At 60.1% G+C, this 20,257-nt stretch overlaps 2 protein-coding genes across 4 annotated transcripts; one reads left to right on the top strand and one right to left on the bottom strand.

Moving 5' to 3' along the window:
• Nucleotides 1-44: 44 nt before the first annotated feature.
• LOC136305726 (histone acetyltransferase KAT8-like) lies at nt 45-12,620 on the top strand. 3 transcript variants are annotated; one of them, XM_066209038.1, is made up of 11 exons: nt 45-259; nt 1,618-1,692; nt 1,930-2,102; nt 3,011-3,064; nt 3,460-3,624; nt 4,583-4,672; nt 4,898-5,038; nt 6,265-6,358; nt 7,172-7,322; nt 9,279-9,433; nt 10,881-11,032. In XM_066209038.1, exons 1-11 carry the CDS (start codon nt 46-48, stop codon nt 10,943-10,945), a joined length of 1,377 nt encoding a protein of 458 aa, XP_066065135.1. In that variant the 5' UTR covers nt 45; the 3' UTR covers nt 10,946-11,032. The 3 variants fall into 3 exon arrangements, with proteins under 3 accessions (XP_066065135.1, XP_066065133.1, XP_066065134.1); XM_066209036.1 differs by lacking the exon at nt 1,930-2,102 and having other exon boundaries at nt 10,881-12,620; XM_066209037.1 differs by lacking the exons at nt 1,930-2,102; nt 3,460-3,624 and having other exon boundaries at nt 10,881-12,620.
• On the bottom strand, nt 11,836-19,981 carry LOC136305728 (serine protease 33-like). Its single transcript, XM_066209040.1, has 7 exons — nt 19,820-19,981; nt 17,432-17,464; nt 16,878-17,040; nt 15,890-16,203; nt 14,721-14,902; nt 14,304-14,435; nt 11,836-13,348 (listed from the first exon to the last, which is right to left on the bottom strand). Exons 1-7 carry the CDS (start codon nt 19,914-19,916, stop codon nt 12,998-13,000), a joined length of 1,272 nt encoding a protein of 423 aa, XP_066065137.1. The 5' UTR covers nt 19,917-19,981; the 3' UTR covers nt 11,836-12,997.
• Between the last annotated feature and the right edge of the window lie 276 nt (nt 19,982-20,257).

The following is a 20,257-nucleotide window of genomic DNA, read 5'->3' as shown; positions in this document are numbered from 1 at the left end:
GCGGGTGGCGCCGCCGTGACGTCAGTTCCGCGGCGCGGCGGGAAGATGGCGGCGGCGGCGGCGGAGGCCCCGGGCGGGCCGCGGGCGGTGCCGGAGGCTCCGGGCGGGCCCGGGGCGGCTCCCGGCGCTCCCGGCGCTCCCGGCGCTCCCGGCGGCGGCGGGCGGGGCCCTCCGGGCCCGGCGGGAGCCGCGCGGGACGCCGAGGTGGCGGTGGAGATCGGCGAGACGTACCTGTGCCGCAGGGCCGACGGCAGCTGGCGTCAGTCACCGCGGCTGCGGGACTGCGGGAAGACTGGGGATACTGGGAATACTGGGAATACTGGGGGGAATGGGGGGACTGGGGGGAATGGGAATACTGGGGATACTGGGAATACTGGGGGGACTGGGAATACTGGGGGGACTGGGGGGACTGGGGGGACTGGGGGGACTGCGGGACTGGGAATACTGGGGGGACTGGGGGGACTGGGAATACTGGGAATACTGGGAATACTGGGAATACTGGGGGGACTGGGGGGACTGGGAATACTGGGATACTGGGGGGACTGGGAATACTGGGGGGACTGGGGGGACTGGGAATACTGGGATACTGGGAATACTGGGAATACTGGGGGGACTGGGGGGACTGGGAATACTGGGATAGTGGGGGGACTGGGAATACTGGGGGGAGTGGGAATACTGGGGGGACTGGGGGGACTGGGGGGACTGGGAATACTGGGGGGACTGGGGGGACTGGGAATACTGGGGGGACTGGGAATACTGGGAATACTGGGGGGACTGGGGGGACTGGGGGGAATGGGGGGACTGGGAATACTGGGAATACTGGGGGACTGGGGGGACTGGGAATACTGGGATACTGGGGGGAATGGGGGGACTGGGAATACTGGGGGGACTGGGGGGAATGGGAATACTGGGATACTGGGGGGACTGGGAATGGGAGACTGGGAGTGACATACTGGGAATACTGGCAGTGGGATGCTGGGAGGACTGGGAATACTGGGGGGACTGGGGGGACTGGGGGACTGGGAATACTGGGAATACTGGGAATACTGGGATACTGGGAATACTGGGGGGACTGGGGGGACTGGGGGGACTGGGAGGACTGGGAATGGGAGACTGGGAATACTGGGAGTGGGATACTGGGGGGACTGGGAATACTGGGAGGACTGGGAATGGGAGACTGGGAGGACTGGGAATGGGAGACTGGGAGTGACATACTGGGAATACTGGGAGTGGGATACTGGGGGGACTGGGAATACTGGGGGGACTGGGGGGACTGGGAATGGGAGACTGGGAGGACTGGGAATACTGGGAGGACTGGGAATGGGAGACTGGGAGTGACATACTGGGAATACTGGCAGTGGGATACTGGGGGGACTGGCAGTGCTGGGAATGGGATCCCGGGGGTGGCGAACTGGTCCCAGTCCATTCCCAGTCCCGTTCCCACCTTGTCCCAGTTCCCTCCCAGTCCCTCCCAATCCCATTCCCAGTCCCTCCCAGTATAACCCAGTGCTCCCAGTTGATCCCAGTCCGTTGCAGACTCGGCCGAGGCGATCCAGTCCCATTCCCAGTCCCTCCCAGTATAACCCAGTGCTCCCAGTTGATCCCAGTCCGTTGCAGACTCGGCCGAGGTGATCCAGTCCCGCCTGAACGAGCAGGAGGCGCGCGAGGAGTTCTACGTGCACTACGTGGGCTGTGAGTGCGGGGACTGGGATAGACTGGGATGGACTGGGAGGGAACTGGAAGAGGTTTTCGTACAGACTGGGACAAACTGGGATGGACTGGGAGGCACCGGGACGGGCTGGGGAGGGTGTCCCAGTTCAAACCAGTGAGTCCCAGTGCTCCCAGTTAACCCCAGACCGGGGGGATTCGGACACACTGGGATGGCGGGGGGTGCTCCCAGTTCAAACCAGTGAGTCCCAGTGCTCCCAGTTAACCGGCGCCTGGACGAGTGGGTGGACAGGAACCGGCTGGCGCTGAGCAAGAGCCTGAAGGAGGCGGCGCAGAAGAGCTCGGAGCCGTTCCTGGGCGAGCTGGCCGAGCCCGAGAGGAAGATCACGCGCAACCAGAAACGCAAACACGACGAGATCAACCACGTGCAGAAGGTCTGCCGCCCACCGGGAGGGACTGGGATGAACTGGGATAAACTGGGATAAACTGGGAGCGACTGGGAGCGAGTTAGAGAGAGTGACAGGGCGCTGGGGTGGAGACACAGGGGGCTGGAATGCAGTTAAAGGGGACTGGGGTTGGTTTAGGGGGCACTGGGAGGGACTGGGATGGGGTTAGAGGGCACTGGGATGGACTGGGATAAACTGGGAGGGACTGGGATAAACTGGGAGGGACTGGGAGAAACTGGGATGAACTGGGATGAACTGGGATGGAACTAGGATGAACTGGGAGTGAGTTACAGGGGGCTGGAGCGGAGTTAAGTGGGGCTGGAATAGAGTTAAAGGGGACTGGGGTCAGTTTAGGGGGCACTGGGATGAACTGGGAGGGACTGGGATGAACTGGGAGAAACTGGGGCAGGGTCAGAGGGCACTGGGATGAACTGGGATGGACTGGGAGGCACTGGGAGCGAGTTAAAGGGCGCTGGGGTGGAGATACAGGGGACTGGGATCAGTTTAGGGGGCACTGGGATGGGGTTAGGGGATACTGGGATGGACTGGGAGGGACTGGGAGCAACTGGGAGGGACTGGGATGAACTGGGATGTACTGGGATGAACTGGGAGTGCGTCAAGTACTGGTCCCTACTGGTGCTCACTGGTTTTTACTGGTAAGCGCTGGTTCGTATTGGCTGTTACTGGTTTATACTGGTCCGTACTGGGTTATACTGGTTTGTATCAGTGTGTGCTGGTCTGAACTGGTCCGTACTGGTTTGTATTGGTCTATACTGGTTCATACTGGTTCTGATCAGTCCATACTGGTCCGTAGTGGTTTATATTGGTCTATACTGGTCTGTACTGGTTTATATTGGTCTATACTGGTCCATACTGGTCCGTACTGGTTTCCGCAGACCTATGCCGAGATGGACCCGACCACGGCGGCGCTGGAGAAGGAGCACGAGGCCGTGAGTGGGGGAGGGGAAATCCCAAAATTCCGGGGGGGTTGGGACAGCCCAGGTGTGCCCAGGTGTGCCCAGGTGTGTCACCTGTCTCACCTGGAACCCCAAATTCCAGGGAATTCCCAAATCCCAGGAGGGTTTGGGGGGGATTTTTTGGGATTTCGGGGGGATTTTGGGCCCCCCCAGGTGTGCCCAGGTGTGCCCAGGTGTGCCCAGGTGTGTCACCTGTCCGTCCCAGATCCCCCAGGTGAATTCCTGCCCCAGATCCTCACCTGGGGCGTTTCTGGCCGTTTTTAACGGGATTTTTTGGGGGGATTTTTTGGGATTTCTGTGGATTTGGGGCCCCCCAGGTGTGCCCAGGTGTGCCCAGGTGTGCCCAGGTGTGTCACCTGTCCCCGCAGATCACCAAGGTGAAGTACGTGGACAAGATCCACATCGGGCACTACGAGATCGACGCCTGGTACTTCTCGCCCTTCCCGGAGGATTATGGGAAGCAGCCCAAGCTCTGGATCTGCGAGTTCTGCCTCAAGTACATGAAATACGAGAGGAGCTACCGCCTGCACCTGGTACACCTGGGCACACCTGGGCACACCTGGGGACACCTGGGACACACCTGGGGACACCTGGGGACACCTGGGACACCTGGGGGCACCTGGGACACCTGGGACACACCTGGGGACACACCTGGGGACACCTGGGCGCACCTGGGGACACCTGGGACACACCTGGGGACACCTGGGGACACCTGGGACACACCTGGGGGCACCTGGGACACACCTGGGACACCTGGAGACACCTGGGGACACCTGGGGACACCTGGGGGCACCTGGGGACACCTGGGGACACCTGGGACACACCTGGGGACACCTGGGGACACCTGGGACACACCTGGGGGCACCTGGGACACACCTGGGACACCTGGAGACACCTGGGGACACCTGGGGGCACCTGGGGACACCTGGGACCCACCTGGGGACACCTGGGGACACCTGGGGACACCTGGGACACACCTGGGGGCACCTGGGGACAGCTGGGACCCACCTGGAGACACCTGGGGACACCTGGGGACACCTGGGGGCACCTGGGGACACCTGGGGGCACCTGGGACACACCTGGGGGCACCTGGGGACACCTGGGGACACCTGGGACACACCTGGGGGCACCTGGGGACAGCTGGGGACACCTGGAGACACCTGGGGACATCTGGGGGCACCTGGGGACACCTGGGGATACCTGGGGACACCTGGGGACACCTGGGACACACCTGGGGACAGCTGGGCACACCTGGGACACACCTGGGCACACCTGGGGGCACCTGGGACACACCTGGGGACACCTGGGCACTCATCTTGTACACCTGGGCACACCTGAGGGGGTTAGAGACACACCTGGGCGGGTTTCAAGGGGATTTGGAGACACCTGGGGACACTTTAAACACACCTGGGTACACTTGGGGACGTACCTGGACACACCTGGGCTCAATTTGGGGCACACCTGGGCCTCACCTGGGCCTCACCTGTGCAGGGGCAGTGCCAGTGGCGGCAGCCGCCGGGACGGGAGATTTACCGCAAGGGGAACATCTCGGTCTACGAGGTGGACGGCAAAGACCACAAGGTGAGCCCAGGTGTGCCCAGGTGTGCCCAGGTGTGCCCAGGTGTGCCACCTGTCCCAGCCCCAGATCCCCCAGGTGAATTCCTAGACGAGATTCCCTTCGGGACACCTGGACGTCCTCACCTGGGCCGGTTTTTGGGGGATTTTTGGGGGGATTTTGGGGGGGATTTTGGGCCGGCCCAGGTGTGCCCAGGTGTGCCCAGGTGTGCCCAGGTGGGCCCCTGTCAGATCTATTGCCAGAACCTGTGCCTGCTGGCCAAGCTGTTCCTGGACCACAAGACCCTTTACTTCGACGTGGAGCCCTTCGTCTTCTACCTGCTCACCGAGGTGGACCGCCAGGGGGCGCACATCGTGGGCTACTTCTCCAAGGTGGGGCGCACCTGGGGGGGCGTAGGGCGCACCTGGGGGGGATAGAACACACCTGGGGGGGATAGAACACACCTGGGGGGGATAGAACACACCTGGGGGGGGATAGAACACACCTGGGGGGGGATGGAACACACCTGGGGGGGGATGGAACACACCTGGGGGGGGATGGAACACACCTGGGGGGGATAGAACACACCTGGGGGGGGATGGAACACACCTGGGGGGGGATGGAACACACCTGGGGGGGATAGAACACACCTGGGGGGGGATGGAACACACCTGGGGGGGATAGAACACACCTGGGGGGGGATGGAACACACCTGGGGGGGGATAGAACACACCTGGGGGGGGATAGAACACACCTGGGGGGGATAGAACACACCTGGGGGGGGATAGAACACACCTGGGGGGGATAGAACACACCTGGGGGGGGATAGAACACACCTGGGGGGGCGTAGAACACACCTGGGGGGGATAGAACACACCTGGGGGGGAATGGAACACACCTGGGGGGGATAGAACACACCTGGGGGGGATAGAACACACCTGGGGGGGATAGAACACACCTGGGGACACCTGGGGGGGGGATAGAACACACCTGGGGGGGATAGAACACACCTGGGGGGATAGAACACACCTGGGCACACCTGGGCACACCTGGGGGGGGATAGAACACACCTGGGGGGGATAGAACACACCTGGAGGGGTGTAGAGCACACCTGGGGGAGGATGGAACACACCTGGGACACACCTGGACACACCTGGGCTGGGATAAAACACACCTGGGGGGGGATAAAACACACCTGGGGACACACCTGGGACAGGTCAGGGACACCTGGGGACACCCTTGGGGACACCTGGGAGGGAAAAAAACACACCTGGGACACACCTGGGCTCTTAGTTAGGCACGACATTCCAGAGCTTAAAAAAGCACCAAAAATCCCTAAAATCCCCAAAATTTGGCATTCCCCAACCCCCCCCCCAAAGTCCTCAAATTCCCGATTTTTCCGGGATTTCCCCTGAATTCCCGTTTTTTGGCGGGAAAAGGAGCGGGAACGGCGTCACCTGCCACCTCTCAACGTCCCCAAACCACAAAAAAACCCCCCAAAAAATCACAAAAAAGCCCCAAAACCTCCCCCAAATTCCCGAATGTTTTCACTGCCCCCGAGGCCCAAATTCCCGATTTTTCCCGGGATTTCCCCCAAATTCCTGTTTTTTTTTGGCAGGAAAAGGAGTCCCCGGACGGGAACAACGTGGCGTGCATCCTGACGCTGCCGCCGTACCAGCGCCGCGGCTACGGGAAGTTCCTCATCGCCTTCAGTGCGTCTCCCGGCGGGCCCGGCGCTTCGGGGGGCTTGCGGGGATTTGGGGGGATTTGGGGGATTTGGGGGGATTTGGGGGGATTTTGGCGAATTTTGTTTGTATTCTGGCGGATTTGGGTGGATTCTGGTGGATTTTGTTTGGATTCTGGCGGATTTGGGTGGATTTTGCTGGATTTTGCTGGATTCTGGTGGATTTGGGTGGGTTTTTGGTGGATTTTGCCGGATTTTGGCGGATTTTGTTTGGATTCTGGTGGATTTGGGTGGATTTTGGCGGATTTGGGTGGATTCTGGTGGATTTTGTTTGGATTTTGGTGGATTTTGGCGGATTTTGATGGATTTTGCTGGATTTTGGTGGATTTGGGTGGGTTTTTGGTGGATTTTGTTTGGATTCTGGCGGATTTGGGTGGATTCTGGTGGATTTGGGTGGATTCTGGTGGATTTTGTTTGGATTCTGGCGGATTTGGGTGGATTCTGGTGGATTTTGTTTGGATTCTGGCGGATTTGGGTGGATTCTGGTGGATTTTGTTTGGATTCTGGCGGATTTGGGTGGATTCTGGTGGATTTTGTTTGGATTCTGGTGGATTTTGCTGGATTTTGGCGGATTTTGATGGATTCTGGCGGATTTGGGTGGATTTTGGCGGATTTTGATGGATTCTGGCGGATTTGGGTGGATTCTGGTGGATTTTGATGGATTCTGGCGGATTTGGGTGGATTCTGGTGGATTTTGATGGATTCTGGCGGATTCTGGCAGATTTTGGCGGATTTTGATGGATTCTGGCGGATTTGGGTGGCTTTCCGTGTCCCTGTGCAGGTTACGAGCTCTCCAAGCTGGAGAGCACCGTGGGCTCCCCGGAGAAGCCGCTCTCGGACCTGGGCAAGCTCAGCTACCGCAGCTACTGGTCCTGGGTGCTGCTGGAGATCCTCCGGGACTTCCGGGGCACCCTGTCCATCAAGGACCTCAGGTACGACCAGTATGGACCAGTATGAACCAGTATGGACCAGTATGGCCCCAAAATCCCCATAGAAACCCATAGAAACCAGTAGAGACCAGTATAAACCAGTGACTCCCCCTGGTCCTGGAGATCCTCCGGGACTTCCGGGGCACCCTGTCCATCAAGGACCTCAGGTACGACCAGTACAGACCAGTATGGACCAGTATGGCCCCAAAAATCCCCATAGAAACCCATAGAAACCAGTAGAGACCAGTATAAACCAGTGCAGACCAGTACAGACCCCAGAACCCCCGTAGAGATCCACAGAGATCCGTAGAAACCAGTAGAGACCAGTATGAACCAGTCTGGATCCATAAACACCGTGTAAGGCAGTGTAGAGTGGTAGTGGTCAGTGGTCACTCAGTGGTCACTCAGTGGTCAGTGGTCACTCCCATAGACCAGTGGTCACTCCCATAGACCAGTGGTCACTCCCATAGACCAGTGGTCACTCCCAGCGGTCAGTGGTCACTCCCATAGATCAGTGGTCACTCCCATAGACCAGTGGTCACTCCCGTAGACCAGTGGTCACTCCCATAGACCAGTGGTCACTCCCAGCGGTCAGTGGTCACTCCCAGTGGTCAGTGGTCACTCCGTGGTCACTCAGGGGTCACTCCGTGTCCAGCCAGATGACCAGCATCACGCAGACCGACATCATCAGCCCCCGGCGCCGTCCCCAGTGGTCACTCCCATAGACCAGTGGTCACTCCCATAGATCAGTGGTCACTCGCAGCGGTCAGTGGTCACTCAGGGGTCACTCCGTGTCCAGCCAGATGACCAGCATCACGCAGACCGACATCATCAGCCCCCGGCGCCGTCCCCAGTGTCCACTCCCATAGATCAGTGGTCACTCCCATAGACCAGTGGTCACTCCCATAGATCAGTGGTCACTCCCATAGACCAGTGGTCACTCCCATAGACCAGTGGTCGCTCCCATAGATCAGTGGTCACTCCCATAGACCAGTGGTCACTCCCAGTGGTCAGTGGTCACTCCGTGGTCACTCAGGGGTCACTCCGTGTCCAGCCAGATGACCAGCATCACGCAGACCGACATCATCAGCCCCCGGCGCCGTCCCCAGTGTCCACTCCCATAGACCAGTGGTCACTCCCATAGACCAGTGGTCGCTCCCATAGACCAGTGGTCACTCCCATAGACCAGTGTCCACTCCCATAGACCAGTGGTCACTCCCATAGACCAGTGGTCACTCCCATAGACCAGTGGTCACTCCCATAGACCAGTGGTCACTCCCATAGACCAGTGTCCACTCCCATAGACCAGTGGTCACTCCCATAGACCAGTGGTCGCTCCCATAGACCAGTGGTCACTCCCAGCGGTCAGTGGTCACTCCGTGGTCACTCCGTGGTCACTCCGTGTCCAGCCAGATGACCAGCATCACGCAGACCGACATCATCAGCCCCCAGCGCCGTCCCCAGTGTCCACTCCCATAGATCAGTGGTCACTCCCATAGACCAGTGGTCACTCCCATAGATCAGTGGTCACTCCCATAGACCAGTGGTCACTCCCATAGATCAGTGGTCACTCCCATAGATCAGTGGTCACTCCCATAGACCAGTGGTCACTCCCATAGACCAGTGGTCACTCCCATAGATCAGTGGTCACTCCCAGCGGTCAGTGGTCACTCAGTGGTCACTCCGTGGTCACTCCGTGTCCAGCCAGATGACCAGCATCACGCAGACCGACATCATCAGCCCCCGGCGCCGTCCCCAGTGTCCACTCCCATAGACCAGTGGTCGCTCCCGTAGACCAGTGGTCGCTCCCATAGATCAGTGGTCACTCCCATAGACCAGTGGTCACTCCCATAGACCAGTGGTCACTCCCATAGACCAGTGGTCACTCCCATAGACCAGTGGTCACTCCCAGCGGTCAGTGGTCACTCCGTGGTCACTCAGGGGTCACTCCGTGTCCAGCCAGATGACCAGCATCACGCAGACCGACATCATCAGCACGCTGCAGTCGCTGAACATGGTCAAGTACTGGAAGGGGCAGCACGTCATCTGCGTCACGCCCAAGCTGGTCGAGGAGCACCTCAAGAGCGCCCAGTACAAGAAGCCGCCCATCACCGGTCAGTAATTAGCGCCCCGCCGCCGTTGGCCGGCCCTAATTAGCTCCCTCGTGGTGATTAGCCGGGTAATTAACCCCGGGAGGAGTCGTGGAAACCCCCCCTCCCCTCCCCTCCCCTCCCCCCCCAGGCTGTGAATGGTTCGCTCCAGGAATGCCCCTGAGGTCACCCCCGTAATTAACTGAATTAATCTCCCTTAACGAGCACCCGTTCGTTAACGAGCGGCCGGGCGTTAATGTCTGCTCGTGACCTGCTAAGGAACGTGTTGGGTAATTAACGTTCCTTAATTAATGAGCGTTCCTTAATGGACACACCCCCCCCCGTGATGGGCACCGAATGGTTCGGTCCAGACAACCCCCCCAGGGCTCCCCCTTAATTAATTTCCCTTAATGAGCACCCGTTAATTAATTCCTGTTGATGAGCTTCTCTTCAGAACGTGCTTGTTAATTAACGCACTTTAATTAACGGACACGCCTTAATGGGCGCCCCTTCCTCAATGGTTCGGTCCAGACAACCCCCCCAGGGCTGCCCCGTTAATTAACGTCCCTTAATGAACCCCCTTAATGAGCCCCCTCCCCTTAATTAATCTCTGTTAATGGCCCTCTTAATTAACCCCCCAAGTAACTCTGGTAATGATCCCTCCTTAATGACCCCCCCCTTAATTAACCCTATTAATTAGCCCTATTAATCCCCATTGATTGCAACTCTTAAATCATCTTACGAGGTTAATTAGAGGAGCAATTAATCTTATCGACCTCATCGACCCCCCCCTTAATTAACCCTATTAATTAACCCTATTAATCCCCATTAATTGCAACTCTTAAATAACCTTACGAGGTTAATTAGAGGAGCAATTAATCTTATCGACCTCATCGACCCCCCCCTTAATTAACCCTATTAATTAATCCTATCAATCCCCATTAATTGCTCCTCTTAAATAACCTTACGAGGTTAATTAGAGGAGCAATTAATCTTATCGACCTCATCGACCCCCCCCTTAATTAACCCTATTAATTAATCCTATCAATCCCCATTAATTGCTCCTCTTAAATAACTTTGTGAGGTTAATTAGAGGAGCAATTAATCTTATTGATTTTATTAATTAACAATTAAAGGAGGAAGTAGCGATCCCCCCTTAATTACCTTTGGTAATGAACTCCCCACTAATGAGCTTAACGACTCTTAATTAATCCCATTAATGCCCCCCCTTAATTAATCCCATTGACGTCCCTCTCCTTAATTAACCCCGCTGACGTCCCCCTGTGAATCCTAATTAATCCCATCAACGCTCTCTCTTCCTCCTTAATTATCTCCCCTCATTAACGGCTTCCCCAATTAACACCCCCCCCTCCCCCGACCCATCCCGTTAATTACTCCCTCTAATGAGCGACGCCCTGGTGTCGGCCCCCGGCGCGGCTAATTAGCGCTGCTCGATTGCGGTTAATTGCAGTGGACTCGATCTGCCTGCGCTGGGCGCCGCCGAAGCACAAACAGGCCAAGGTGGCCAAGAAGTGACGTCAGCGGCCCCGCCCCGCGGGGGGAGGGGCCGGCCTCCGCTCCGGGCCGTTTCCCGCCAGTTTTTGGGGAATTTTCCCTCAATTCCGGGAGTTTTTCCTTCAATTCCGGGAGTTTTTCCTTCAATTTTGGGGAATTTTCCGTCAATTCCGGGAGTTTTTCCATCAATTTCGGGAGTTTTCCTTCAATTTTTGGGAATTTTCCTTCAATTTGGGGAATTTTCCTTCAATTTTTGGGAATTTTCTGTCAATTTGGGGAATTTTCCTTCAATTTTTGGGAATTTTCTGTCAATTTTGGGAATTTTCCATCAATTTGGGGAATTTTCTGTCAATTTGGGGAATTTTCCTTCAATTTGGGGAATTTTCTGTCAATTCTGGGAATTTTCCTTCAATTCTGGGAATTTTCCGTCAATTTTGGGAACTTCCCCTCAATTTTGGGAATTTTCTGTTAATTCTGGGAATTCTTCTCTCCAGTTTTGGGAATTTTCCGTCAATTTGGGGAATTTTCCCTCAATTCCGGGAATTTTCCTCAATTTTGGGAATTTTCTCCCTAATTTTAGGAATTTTCCCTCAATTTTGGGATTTTTTCCCTCAATTCTGGGAATTTTCTCTCCAGTTTTGGGAATTTTCCCTCAATTTTGGGATTTTTCTCTCCAATTTTGGGAATTTTCCCTTCCCTTTGGGGGTTTCGCTCCATTTTGCACTTTCCCCCCTCAATTTTGGGGGTTTTTCCTCATTTTGGTTTTTTTTTTTCCCCCCTCCCTCAATTTTGGGGTTTTTTTGGGTTTTTTTCCCCAGTTTTTGGGGTTCCCATCCCCCTCCCCTGTTTTGGGTCCCCCAAAATTTTGGGGATCCCCCCAAACCCCAAATACAGCAGGAAAAAGAAGAGGAGAGGGCTCGGAGTTTTTATTGGGGGATTTTGGGGTCTGGGAGTTTTTATTGGGGGATTTTGGGGTCTGGGAGTTTTTATTTGGGGGATTTTGGGGTCTGGGAGTTTTTATTGGGGGATTTTGGGGTCTCGGAGTTTTCATTTGGGGATTTTGGGGTCTGGGAGTTTTTATTGGGGGATTTTGGGGTCTCAGAGGTTTTATTTGGGGGATTTTGGGGTCTCGGAGTTTTTATTTGGGGGATTTTGGGGTCTCGGAGTTTTTATTGGGGGGATTTTGGGGTCTGGGAGTTTTTATTTGGGGGATTTTGGGGTCTCGGAGTTTTTATTTGGGGGATTTTGGGGTCTGGGAGTTTTTATTGGGGGATTTTGGGGTCTCGGAGTTTTTATTGGGGGATTTTGGGGTCTGGGAGTTTTTATTGGGGGATTTTGGGGTCTGGGAGTTTTTATTGGGGGATTTTGGGGTCTGGGAGTTTTTATTGGGAGATTTTGGGGTCTGGGAGTTTTTATTGGGGGATTTTGGGGTCTGGGAGTTTTTATTTGGGGGATTTTGGGGTCTCAGAGGTTTTATTTTGGGGTCTGGGAGGTTTTTTTTGGGGGTGGGGGGAACTTGGGGGGTCCCACGAGTCCTTTTTTGGGGTCCCCCCCACTTTGGACGCCCGAATTCGGGTTTTCTCACCCCAAAACCCTGACCAGGCCCCCCGGCTTTGCCCGATTTCGGGATTTTTCACCCCAAAGGATGACCAAGACCCCCCGGCTTTGCCCGAATTCGGGATTTTTCACCCCAAAGGATGACCAGGACCCCCCGGCTTTGCCCCAATTCTGTGTTTTTCACCCCAAAGGATGACCAGGACCCCCCGGCTTTGCCCGAATTCTGTGTTTTTCACCCCAAAGGATGACCAAGACCCCCCGGCTTTGCCCGAATTCTGTTTTTCACCCCAAAAGGATGACCAGCCCCCCGGCTTTGCCCGAATTCGGGATTTTTCACCCCAGGACCCCAAATTCGGGATTTTTCACCCCAAAGGATGACCAAGACCCCCCGGCTTTGCCCGAATTCGGGATTTTTCACCCCAAAGGATGACCAGGACCCCCCGGCTTTGCCCGATTTCGGGATTTTTCACCCCAAAGGATGGCCAGCCCCCCGGCGTTGCCCGAATTCGGCGTTTTTCACCCCAAAAGGAGGAGCAGGGCCCCGCCCAGCGCCCCCAGCAGCAGCCCCGCGGTGACGCGCGGCGCCGGCCCCGCCCCCGTGTCCCCTCCCGGCGGCGGCAGTGGGCGGGGCCAGCCCGGGGGGAGGGGGCAGGGCGGCTCGGGGGGCGGGGCCTCGGGGAGCTCGGGGGGCGGGGCTGGGCGCGGGGACAGCTCGGGGACGAGGGCCCGGAGCCAGGCCAGGTGAGGGGACACGGCCGTGTAGACCCCGGGGCGCCCGGGGAGCCCGCAGGCGTCGCCCCAACTCACCACGCCCGCCAGGTGCCAGGCGCCGCCCAGGCGGCAGGTGAGGGGGCCGCCGGAGTCACCCTGGGGACACATTGGGGACACTGAGGGGACACGGGGGACACTGAGGGGACACTGGGGACATGGGGGACACTGGGGACACTGGGGACACCGGGGACATTGGGGACACTGGGGACACAGGGACCCGCCAGGTGCCAGGCGCCGCCCAGGCGGCAGGTGAGGGGGCCGCCGGAGTCACCCTGGGGACACATTGGGGACACTGAGGGGACACGGGGGACACTGAGGGGACACTGGGGACATGGGGGACACTGGGGACACTGGGGACACCGGGGACATTGGGGACACTGGGGACACAGGGACCCGCCAGGTGCCAGGCGCCGCCCAGGCGGCAGGTGAGGGGGCCGCCGGAGTCACCCTGGGGACACTGAGGGGACACTGAGGGGACACGGGGACACTGAGGGGACACTGGGGACATTGGGGACACTGGGGACATTGGGGACACTGGGGACATTGGGGGCACTGGGGACACTGGGGACATTGGGGACACTGGGGACATTGGGGACATTGGGGGCACTGGGGACACAGGGACCCGCCAGGTGCCAGGCGCCGCCCAGGCGGCAGGTGAGGGGGCCGCCGGAGTCACCCTGGGGACACATTGGGGACACTGAGGGGACACGGGGACACTGAGGGGACACGGGGGACACTGAGGGGACATGGGGGACACATTGGGGACACTGGGGACACTGGGGACACCGGGGACATTGGGGACACTGGGGACACAGGGACCCGCCAGGTGCCAGGCGCCGCCCAGGCGGCAGGTGAGGGGGCCGCCGGAGTCACCCTGGGGACACATTGGGGACACTGAGGGGACACTGGGGACACTGGGGACATTGGGGACACTGAGGGGACACTGGGGACATTGGGGACATTGGGGGCACTGGGGACACAGGGACCCGCCAGGTGCCAGGCGCCGCCCAGGCGGCAGGTGAGGGGGCCGCCGGAGTCACCCTGGGGACACATTGGGGACACTGAGGGGACACTGAGGGGACACTGGGGACATTGGGGACACGGAGGGGATTGGGGACACTGGGGACACAGGGACCCCCCAGGCGCCGCCCAGGCGGCAGGTGAGGGGGCCGCCGGAGTCACCCTGGGGACACATTGGGGACACTGAGGGGACATGGGGACACTGAGGGGACACTGGGGACATTGGGGACACTGGGGACACTGAGGGGATACTGGGGACACACTGAGGGGACACTGGGGACATTGGGGGCACTGGGGACACAGGGACCCGCCAGGTGCCAGGCGCCGCCCAGGCGGCAGGTGAGGGGGCCGCTGGAGTCACCCTGGGGACACTGAGGGGGACACTGGGGACACATTGGGGACATTGGGGACACTGAGGGGACGTGTCACACGGGGAGGTGTCACCCACCTGGCAGGCGTCGCGCTGTCCCCGCGGGAAGCCGGCGCAGATGGTGTCCCCGGCGGGTGTCCCCAGCCCGTCCCCTGTCGCTGTCGCCGTCGCCGTCCCCAGCGCGTACAGGCAGCGACAGTGGCGCCGGCTCAGCAGCGGCACCTCCAGCTGCTGCAGCGTCTTGGGGGCCGGCAGTGGCACTGCGGGGACAGCCGCGTCACCGCGGGGTCCCCGGGCCTGTCCCCGCGTCCCCAACCCCGCCCCGGGGTGCCCGGGCCTGTCCCGGTGTCCCCAGGCCTGTCCCGGTCACCGCGGGGTCACCGCGGGGTCACCGCAGTGTCCCTGACCCCAGCCCAGTGGCCCCAGTGTCCCCAGGTGTCCCCAATCCCCCCAATGCCCCCAGGTGTCCCCAATTCCCCCGGTTGTCCCCGGCACCACCCACGAGCGGCCCACACCTGTCCCCACCTGATGTCCCCTGTCCCCCCGGTGTCCCCGGTGTCCCCGGCGGCACGCACCGGCGGTCCGCACGTGTCCCCAGCCGGTGTCCCCGCTGTCCCCCCGGTGTCCCCGGTGTCCCCTGTCCCCCCGGTGTCCCCGGTGTCCCCCCGGTGTCCCCGGTGTCCCCAATCCCCCCGCTGTCCCCCCGCTGTCCCCCCGGTGTCCCCGGTGTCCCCTGTGTCCCCAATCTCCCCGGTGTCCCCAATCCCCCCGGTGTCCCCAATCCCCCCGCTGTCCCCCCGCTGTCCCCCCGGTGTCCCCGGTGTCCCCAATCTCCCCGGTGTCCCCAATCCCCCCGGTGTCCCCAATCCCCCCGCTGTCCCCCCGGTGTCCCCCCGGTGTCCCCGGTGTCCCCGGCGGCACGCACCGGCCGTCCGCACGTGTCCCCAGCCGGTGTCCCCGGTGTCCCCCTGGTGTCCCCGCTGTCCCCAGTCCCCCCGGTGTCCCCGCTGTCCCCGCTGTCCCCAATCCCCCCGGTGTCCCCGCTGTCCCCGGTGTCCCCTGTCCCCCCGGTGTCCCCGGTGTCCCCGCTGTCCCCGGTGTCCCCTGTCCCCCCGCTGTCCCCGGTGTCCCCGCTGTCCCCAGTCCCCCCGGTGTCCCCAATCCCCCCGGTGTCCCCAATCCCCCCGGTGTCCCCGCTGTCCCCGCTGTCCCCCCGCTGTCCCCCCGGTGTCCCCGGCGGCACGCACCGGCCGTCCGCACGTGTCCCCAGCCGGTGACGGTGCAGTTGGTGCCGGGGACAAAGGCCACCCCGGCGGCGGGGACACACACGGGCCGGACCAAGCGCGACGTGACCGCGGGGGGCTCCAGCCGCGCCAGCGCCAGGTCCCCGCCCGCCTCCTCCTCCTCCTCCTGGTGCCGCCGGCCCTGCGGGCTGTCGCGATAGGCGCGATAGGCCGGGTGGAGCTCCACGGCGGCCACGCCCCTCACCTGGGCGTCGGGGGGCGGCGACAGGAGCTGCAGGACCCCCAGCGTCACCCGGTACTCGGGGAGCGGGTTCTCCCTGCGGGGGGAACGCCGGAGCTGGTGGCGGATTGGGGCGGATTTGGGGGGATTTGGGGGGAGTTTGGGGGGATTTGGGGGAATTTGGGGAGTTTTGGGGAGTTTGGGGAGTTTAGGGGAATTTTGGAGGAATTCGGGGGATTTTGGAAAGATTTTGGGGGATTTTTGGGGAGGATTTAAGGGAGTTTTTGGGGTGAATTCCGGGTGTTTCGGGGCTCAGCCCCGGGCAGTTTTTGGGGTGAATTCGGGCAGTTTTTGGGGTGAACTCGGGCAGTTTTTGGGGTGAATTCGGGCTGGTTTTGGGGTGAACTCGGGGTGGTTTTGGGGTGAATTCCGGGTGTTTTTGGGGTGAATTCGGGCTGTTTTTGGGGTGAATTCGGGCAGTTTTTGGGGTGAACTCGGGCAGTTTTTGGGGTGAACTCGGGCAGTTTTTGGGGTGAACTCGGGCAGTTTTTGCGGTGAACTCGGGCTGTTTTTGGGGTGAATTCGGGCTGTTTTTGGGGTGAATTCGGGCAGTTTTTGGGGTGAACTCGGGCAGTTTTTGGGGTGAACTCGGGCAGTTTTTGGGGTGAATTCGGGCTGTTTTTGGGTGAACTCGGGCAGTTTTTGGGGTGAATTCGGGCAGTTTTTGGAGTGAACTCGGGCCGTTTCGGGGAGAATCCCGGCGGTACTCACGGCGGGAAGCAGTGCGCGGCCGTCAGCACCCAGGCCGGGGCGATCAGCGCCCCCCCGCACACGTGGCGCCCCCTGAAGGCCAGGCTGACCTGCCACGGCCACTGCCCCTCCTGCGCCCCCGAGCCGCCCACCACGCGCCGCAGCACGGGGGTCCCGCACGGCACTGAGGGGGTTAAACACGGCCGCCGGTGAGGGGGGGGAGACCCCCCGAAACTGCCCCCCGAAAACTGCCCCCCGCCCCCAAAAAACACCCCCCCAAAACCAGCCCCCAGCCCCCCAAAAACTGACCCCCCCCCCCCTCCAAAACCAGCCCCCCACAAACTGCCCCAGCCCACAACTGGGGGAGCCCTCCCACAGGGACCACCCCCGAACCATGAGACCCCCCCCAAAAAAATGGGATCTGGCCCTTTAAGTGACCACCCCCCTCCCCAAAAATTGGGACCCAAACACACAAATCCCCCCCAAAGGGGCCCCATCCCCTTCCGGGACCCCAAAATTCAGGATCCCCCCCCCAAAAAACCCCAGGGACCCCCTCCCCGGGTGTGTTTCCTCACCTGCGTCATCCTCTGCTGCCGCCCCCCAGTGACCTGCGAGGGACAGACGGGGGAGGGTGATGACGTCAGAGGCGCGATTTGGGGACACCCTGTGAGGGTGATGATGTCATATCCGCCTTTGGGGACTCCGGGGGGGGTAATGACGTCACACCCCCGGGATGGTGACGACATCAGAGAGCTCCCTTTGGGGACGTTCCATGACGTCACGACCTCACTTTGAGGACTCCCCTGCAGGGCGATGACGTCACGCCCCCCTCCCCTTCGGGGGTGACCTGGCCGGACACGAGGGACACCCCGACATCCGGGGCGAGCCGGAAAAACCGGCCCCAGGAATGCGGGCGGCGGGGCCGGGGCGGCGTGACAACCCCCTGAGCCCGGCCCGTGTCACCTGCCGGCCACACCTGAGTCCCCAGAAACTCCGCCCACCCCCCTCGGGACCCCGGGGCCCTCCGCGGATCCTCCAAATCCCCCTGAGAACCGCTCAAATCCCCCAAAATGCCTTAAAACAACCCCAAAACCACCCCAAAATCCCCTCAGAACCACTCAAAACAACCCCAAAACACCTCAAAACCACTCAGAACCCCAAAAATCCCCACAGAACAACCCCAAAATCCCCTCAGAACCACTGAAATCCCCCCAAAATGCCTTAAAACAACTCCAAAACAACCCCAAAATCCCATCAGAACCACTCAAAACAACCCCAAAACACCTCAAAACCACTCAGAACAACCCCAAAAATCCCCACAGAACAACCCCAAAATCCCCCTCAGAACCACTCAAATCCCCCAAAATGCCTTAAAACAACCCCAAAACCACCCCAAAATCCCATCAGAACCACTCAAAACAACCCCCAAACCCCTCAAAACCACTCAGAACCCCAAAATCGCCACAGAACAACCCTAAAATCCCCTCAGAACCACCCCAAAATCTCAGAACCCCTCAAATCCCCCAAAACGCCTTAAAACAACCCCAAAAATCCCCTCAGAACCACTCAAAACCACCCCAAAATCCCCACAGAACCCCAAAACCCCCTCAAAACCCCTGAAACCCCCTAAAACCCCTTAAAACAACCCCAAACCCCCTCAGAAGAACCCCAAAAATCCCTCAGAACCACTCAAATCCCCCAAAACTCCGTAAAACCACCCCAAATCCCCTCCGAACAACCCCCAAATCTCCTCAGAACCCCTCAAATCCCCCAAAATTCCTTAAAACCACCTCAAACCCCTCAGAACCACCCCCGAATCCCCTCAGAACAAGCCCAAAATTCCTCTCCGAAAACTCCGAATCCCCTCAGATTCTCCCCCGATCTCCCCACGATCTTCATCCCCGCCTCATCCTCTCGGATGCTCCCGTCCTCTCACGGTCTTTCCTCCCCCCAAAATCCGTCCCGATTCCCCCCAAAATTCCCTCAGATCCCCCCCAAACCCCCTCAAGACAGCCCCGAAGCCCTCACGATCCCCTCAAATCCCCCAAATCCCCTCAGGACTCCCCCAAACTACCCCAAACCCCCTGAGACCCTCACAGACCCCTCAGGATCCCCTCAGAATTCCCCAAAATCCCCTCAGAGCCCCCAAATCCCCTCAGGATTGCCGCCAAAACCCCCTCACGGTTCTCCGCCGCAAATCCCCTCACGATTCCCTTCAGGATTCCCCCAAATCCCCCTCAGGACTCCCCCAAACCCCCCGAGATCCCCCAAATCTCCTCAGGATTGCCGCCAAAATCCCCTCAGGATTCTCCGCCACAAATCCCCTCACGATTCCCCTCAGGACTCCCCAAAACCCCCTCAGGACTCCCCCAAATCCCCTCAAGACCCCCCAAACCTCTTCAGGACCCCCAAACCCCCTCAGGACTCCCCCAAACCCCCTCAGACACCCCCGATCCCCTCAGGATTGCCGCCAAAACCCCCTCACGGTTCTCCGCCACAAATCCCCTCAGGATTCCCCCAAATCCCCTCAGGATTCCCCCAAATCCCCTCAGGATTCCCCCAAATCCCCTCAGACACTCCAAATCCCCTCAGGATTGCCGCCAAAATCCCCTCACGGTTCTCCGCCGCAAATCCCCTCACGATTCCCCCAAATCCCCTCAGGATTCCCCCAGACCCCCTCAGACACCCCAAATGCCCTCAGGATTGCCGCCAAAACCCCCTCACGGTTCTCCGCCACAAATCCCCTCACGATTCCCCTCAGACAGCCCCGATCCCCTCAGGATTGCCGCCAAAACCCCCTCACGGTTCCGGGGCGAAAATCCCCCCGCGATCCCCCTCAGGATTCCCCCGATCCCCTCAGGATTGCCGCCAAAACCCCCTCACGGTTCCGGGGCGAAGATCCCCCCGCGATCCCCCCTCCAATCCCGCCCGAGGAGCCCGAGGACGGCCGGCTCCCCCCTCACCGCCCGCCGGCAGCAGCAGCAGCAGCAGCAGCGGCAGCGGCAGCAGCGGCGGCCCCGCTCCGGGCCTCGCTCCCGGCTCCCGCCGCCGCCTCCTCATCGCTCCCGGGCCGCTGTGGCCGCCGGCACCTTCCGGCCCCGCCGCCCTCACCTGGACGCGGCCACGCCCCCTCGGACCTGTCCGGAATCTGTCCCCCCCTCCCCACCCCTCACCTGGCTGCCAACACTGCCCGGTCACCTGTACAGCCACTTCCTGCCCTCCGGACACGCCCCCCCCTCCCCCCGGTACCTGTCCGGTGTTTGGCACCTCCGAGGCCACGCCCCCCGTACCTGTCCGGAGATCTCCCCCCCCCCCTCACCTGAACGCGCTCGTGCGCACCTGGGTTGGAAGTCACTTCTCCTCCCCGCCCCGCCCCTGCCACCTGTGAGGGCACCTGTCGC

Source organism: Chamaea fasciata, unplaced genomic scaffold (assembly GCF_029207755.1).
Source record: "Chamaea fasciata isolate MVZ Bird 193981 ecotype frontalis unplaced genomic scaffold, bChaFas1.0.hap1 SCAF_611, whole genome shotgun sequence".
In the NCBI taxonomy this organism is placed as follows: Eukaryota; Metazoa; Chordata; class Aves; order Passeriformes; family Sylviidae; genus Chamaea; species Chamaea fasciata.
Note: the sequence above shows the minus strand (reverse complement) of the source record. Positions and strands in the feature narration are given on the sequence as shown.